This window comes from Phalacrocorax aristotelis, chromosome 22, assembly GCF_949628215.1.
Source record: "Phalacrocorax aristotelis chromosome 22, bGulAri2.1, whole genome shotgun sequence".
Classification (NCBI taxonomy): Eukaryota; Metazoa; Chordata; class Aves; order Suliformes; family Phalacrocoracidae; genus Phalacrocorax; species Phalacrocorax aristotelis.
In genome coordinates this window covers 2,350,354-2,354,331 of record NC_134297.1, presented here as the reverse complement: position 1 = coordinate 2,354,331, position 3,978 = coordinate 2,350,354, and the positions used below count along the sequence as shown (strand labels likewise).

Genomic DNA, 3,978 nt, shown 5'->3' with positions numbered 1-3,978 from the left:
CTACGGTCCTGTCCCCATGGGGTGCTTCAGGATCAGTCCACAGTGTCAGGGACTCCTTGAGCCTGCTTTCAATGAAGCTTCTTGATGGCCCTTGCCTTTGGGGGCACCACAGGCAGCAGAGCCTGGGGTCTGTCCTGCTTTCTCCTACTTCAGCTGCCCTCGGCTCACATCTGTGCCTCCCTGCTCTATTTGGCTACCCATTTGCCTCCTGCACCCCCTGCTTGAGGAAAGGATCTCCGAGGCTGGGAGAAGGTGTGGTATTTTCCCGAGGTGTCCCTGACTGCAGGCAGTGCCTGCACTCCCTGCTGGAATGCAGTGAGAAGCTTCCCTCGTCACCCTGGCGAGGCATCCTGGGGCCTGTGTGCGTGGCTATTTTGGTCCATCTTTTTATCACACACTCCTCCCTGTGGAATTCGCCCAATTAAAACCTTGCAATCTGCAGCCTTCACTCTCAGAGGCAGTGAGTGCTTGGAAGATCCCCTTCCCAGACACGCTATGGCTGCACGGACTGTCCCCCATGCCTACCCCATGAGCTCGGAGTACGAGTTTGCCAACCCTAGCAAGATCTACGACCAGAACTTTGGAGAAGGTAAGAAAGGAGATGGGATCCCCCCAGCACCTTTCTCTCCTCTGGTGCAGGAGGGCTGGTGGAGTCCCCCTGGGGCGACTGAGCTCCAGAGCAGGCCAGGAAAGCTGGAGCCAAGGAATTCTGAGCATAAGAACCCAGGTCAAATCAGGGGGTAATATCCAGGGAATAGCCAGGGTCTCTCTCTTCAGGTTCACTTCCTCCGTCCATGCCTACTGCTGTCTCTCCTGTCCCTCCCTCATGCCCCCAGTGGTCTGGCATTCATGCATATGCTGTGCAAACATGGAGCAAAATGTGCCAAGGGGGGAGTTTTTGCAGCCGGGGGCAGTGGAGAAAAGCTGAGCTGGGGTATTCAGCACAAAGCCGGGCAGTGGCTGGTGGAGGGGAAGGAATGTGGGCAGCAGCAGAACCATTCAGCACCAGCACAACAGCGTCAAAAGGCAAAAAGCTCCAAGGAAAGCCCCCTGGACAATGGCACACAAAAGGCCTTTAGTTCTTCAGGGCAGTTTCTTCACCATCAGCATTTTCCATGCCCATCCCTGGCTGTGGGCTTTGCACTGCAGAGCACCCAGTGCACCTACCATTCCCTCCCTGTCCCCCCAGCAGACATGCAAAAGCTGGATGCCAGCCCTTGGCTTGCTGGCAGCTGCTAGCTGTGTGGTGGGAGGCAGCGGCTAGTGAGCATCTGGGTCTGTATGTGTTTTGGAGACACAAAGGTAAGAACTGCAAGAGACTCCATCCATATTGTACTGATGTGGTGGCAAAACCAAGGTGTTTGCCAGGTCACAGCCTCCGCCTGTCACCCTCCCCTTCCTGCTACCAACCATCCTTATCCAACTCTTGCCCTGAAAACCACACACTCCTCACTGAGTCTCATTTTCAGGTGTGTCCCCATGTGAGATTTTAGCCCCTGCCCTGTACCATGGCTACTACATCAGGCCTCGGATCAATAAGCAGCTGGATCGAGGCACCTCTGAGATCAGCCTCAATGAGCACAAATTCCAGGTGTTCCTGGATGTCTGTCACTTCCTGCCGGATGAGCTCACTGTCCGCACTGTAGACAACCTGTTGGAGGTGATGGGGCAGCATCCACAGAAGGCTGATCGCCATGGCTTCATCTCCCGAGAGTTCACCAGGACCTACATCCTCCCTCTGGATGTCGATCCCTTGCTGGTGAGAGCCACGTTGTCCCACGATGGCATCTTAAGTATTGTGGCACCCCGGACAGGGAAGGAGGTGAAGGCCAGAGTCAACGAGGTGAAGATAACCCAAGAGGAGCAGCCAGTGGGGAAAGAAGAACAGTCTGAGGAAGGAAAAGGGAAGGAAGAGTCCTAAAGGCCCCAGATCTGGGCTTGAGCAGGGAGGGCGGGGGGACAGGGATGGGGAATCCACTGTGCCAGACCCTTATTTCTCACCATCAGTGTTTAACAGGGCTGTGAGGCAGCCATATATATGCCAGACTTTGGCTTATTAAAGCTGATGGCTGGAAAAAGGGACCTGGAACTGAAAAAAGAAGGGGACTAAAGTGTTAGTGTGAGGGACTGTAATGCAAGTTTTCTCCTAGGTCAGGTGCTCATTGAGCACCACACAGAGTGCTCTTCACTCACCCCAAATGGCAAGGGTCACTCTTACCCTAAACTGTGAGGCTGTGTCGCAGTAGGCTTTTAAACAGCTGCTGTGCTCTAGCCCAGAGGGTACTGGGAAGAGGGAAGAGATGATCCCAGTGCCTCACTTCTGAGCTGGTGGCTGACCTTTGTGGAGATGGAAGGTGCTTATTGGTCTGTAAAAGTGCCTGCAGCTCTGAGGTGGAAAGAGGAATAAATCTGCCTCTTATCTTCTATTGTTTGCCTTGGATTCGTGTTGCTTCTGGCCAAGCTACTCTGCAGCAGGAACGATGGACAGTGCCTTAGCTGCTCCAGATGTGGGGAGCAGAGCAGTGGAGGGTTCACACTGAGTTCACATCTGTGGAAATGGCATGAGTGGGGACTTGGAAGGACTCTGTCAATGGGGCAGCCAGGGAGACCTCTGTGGTTGGCCCTCCTGGCTCAGATGCAGCTGGAGTTTCTTGCTGTTGTAGGGAGCCCACAGTGGGCAGTAGCCTCAAGGAGAAGAGATGTAGAGTCATGGGCTCTTGGAGGCTCACTATGCATTTCCAGACCTGGAGCTGGTGTCAGCCCAATTAAACAAATGCCAAGGCACAGTCTGCTTGCTTCAGCCCTCTAGTTTGTGGGATATAAGGCTTGTTCACACACAGACCTTTTCAGCCCTCTTGAGGGAAGTGAACATCAAAATGCTGAAGGGAAAGGCTCTGCTCAGATCCCAAGTGCCTTGCTGGTATCCCAGCACTCTCTTTTTGCAGACACCATGATGCTACCGGCTACATGAGAAACGTCTCCATAGTCTTGTGATGTTGGGCCAGAGATCGTATGTGCTGCTGTCAGTGGCAGCTGCTGCCTCGGATGGCCCTGAGGGCTTAGCAGGTGCCAGTTGCAATCCTTGTCTTGTCAGAGCCAATTAAAGCAGCCAAAATGCTGTGTCACTGGCCAAATATGGGGGTCTCTGGCATGCCTCAGTGCAGCCCTCCCACAGAAGAGACAGGAGGTTCCAAGGTCCCTGTGGACAGATCTTCTCCCTCTCCCTGCTGGGATGTGACCTGCAGGCTACTGCACTCTGCCTCCATGAATACATAGGGCCAGAAACGCCCTGCTTAGGAGTCTATCGCATGCAGCGTACCTCCTCGGTTGCTGAAACACTTGTATAAGGCTGCTCTTTCACCCTTGCCAGGCAAAGTGGGATCCAGACCAGAGTGAACCACTGTGCAGCTGTTTTCTACTTCTCAGGGGCCCTGACAGCAATGAGGACCAGAGTCAAAATAAGAGCAGCACTGCCTGCCAGCCTCATGTGAGCAAGCAGGAGGATGGCTAAGCCTCACCTCACCTCCTGCTGCAGATCAGATACCCACATTTACAGTCTGTACTGCTGAGGGATGTCCTTAGTCATGAAGTAGGGCCAGATAAACTGCTGCCAGTAAGTATTCAGACACTGTCAAAATAAAAATCACCTTTACAGCAGGCTTTGTCTAAGCCTTTAATAATAATTTCAGAGATAATCCTGGGCTAGTGACTTTCAATCACCTGAAGCAGCTGCTTGTAAGGGCAGGAACAGCCCAGTCCTTAAATGCTCCCCTGTGTACAAGCCTCTTTCTGCTCGTCAGTGCACACCACACCAGCCTCATGCACTTCACCAGATACATACCGCATCCTGTTTGCAGCAGCAGCCACCTGAATCCCATGTCCCTGGAGGCCTGAGTTCCTGAGCCCATATCCCTGTGGTGAGGGCAGAGACCTGTGTCTGTGTGTGGGCTCAGACGTTGGCCTAATTTCCTTAGTCCC

General features: G+C 53.5%; 1 protein-coding gene across 1 annotated transcript; it reads left to right on the top strand.

The window, feature by feature from the left end:
- Positions 1-427: 427 nt before the first annotated feature.
- On the top strand, positions 428-3,633 carry HSPB2 (heat shock protein family B (small) member 2). The gene is made up of 2 exons (XM_075116249.1): positions 428-589; positions 1,470-3,633. Exons 1-2 carry the CDS (start codon positions 496-498, stop codon positions 1,919-1,921), a joined length of 546 nt encoding a protein of 181 aa, XP_074972350.1. The 5' UTR covers positions 428-495; the 3' UTR covers positions 1,922-3,633.
- The last annotated feature ends 345 nt before the right edge of the window (positions 3,634-3,978 follow it).

Coding starts and splice junctions, on each gene's coding strand:
- HSPB2 (XM_075116249.1), top strand. CDS start 496: ATGGCTGCACGGACTGTCCCCCATGCCTACCCCATGAGCTCGGAGTAC. Junction 590..1,469: donor CGACCAGAACTTTGGAGAAG/GTAAGAAAGGAG, acceptor TCTCATTTTCAG/GTGTGTCCCCATGTGAGATT.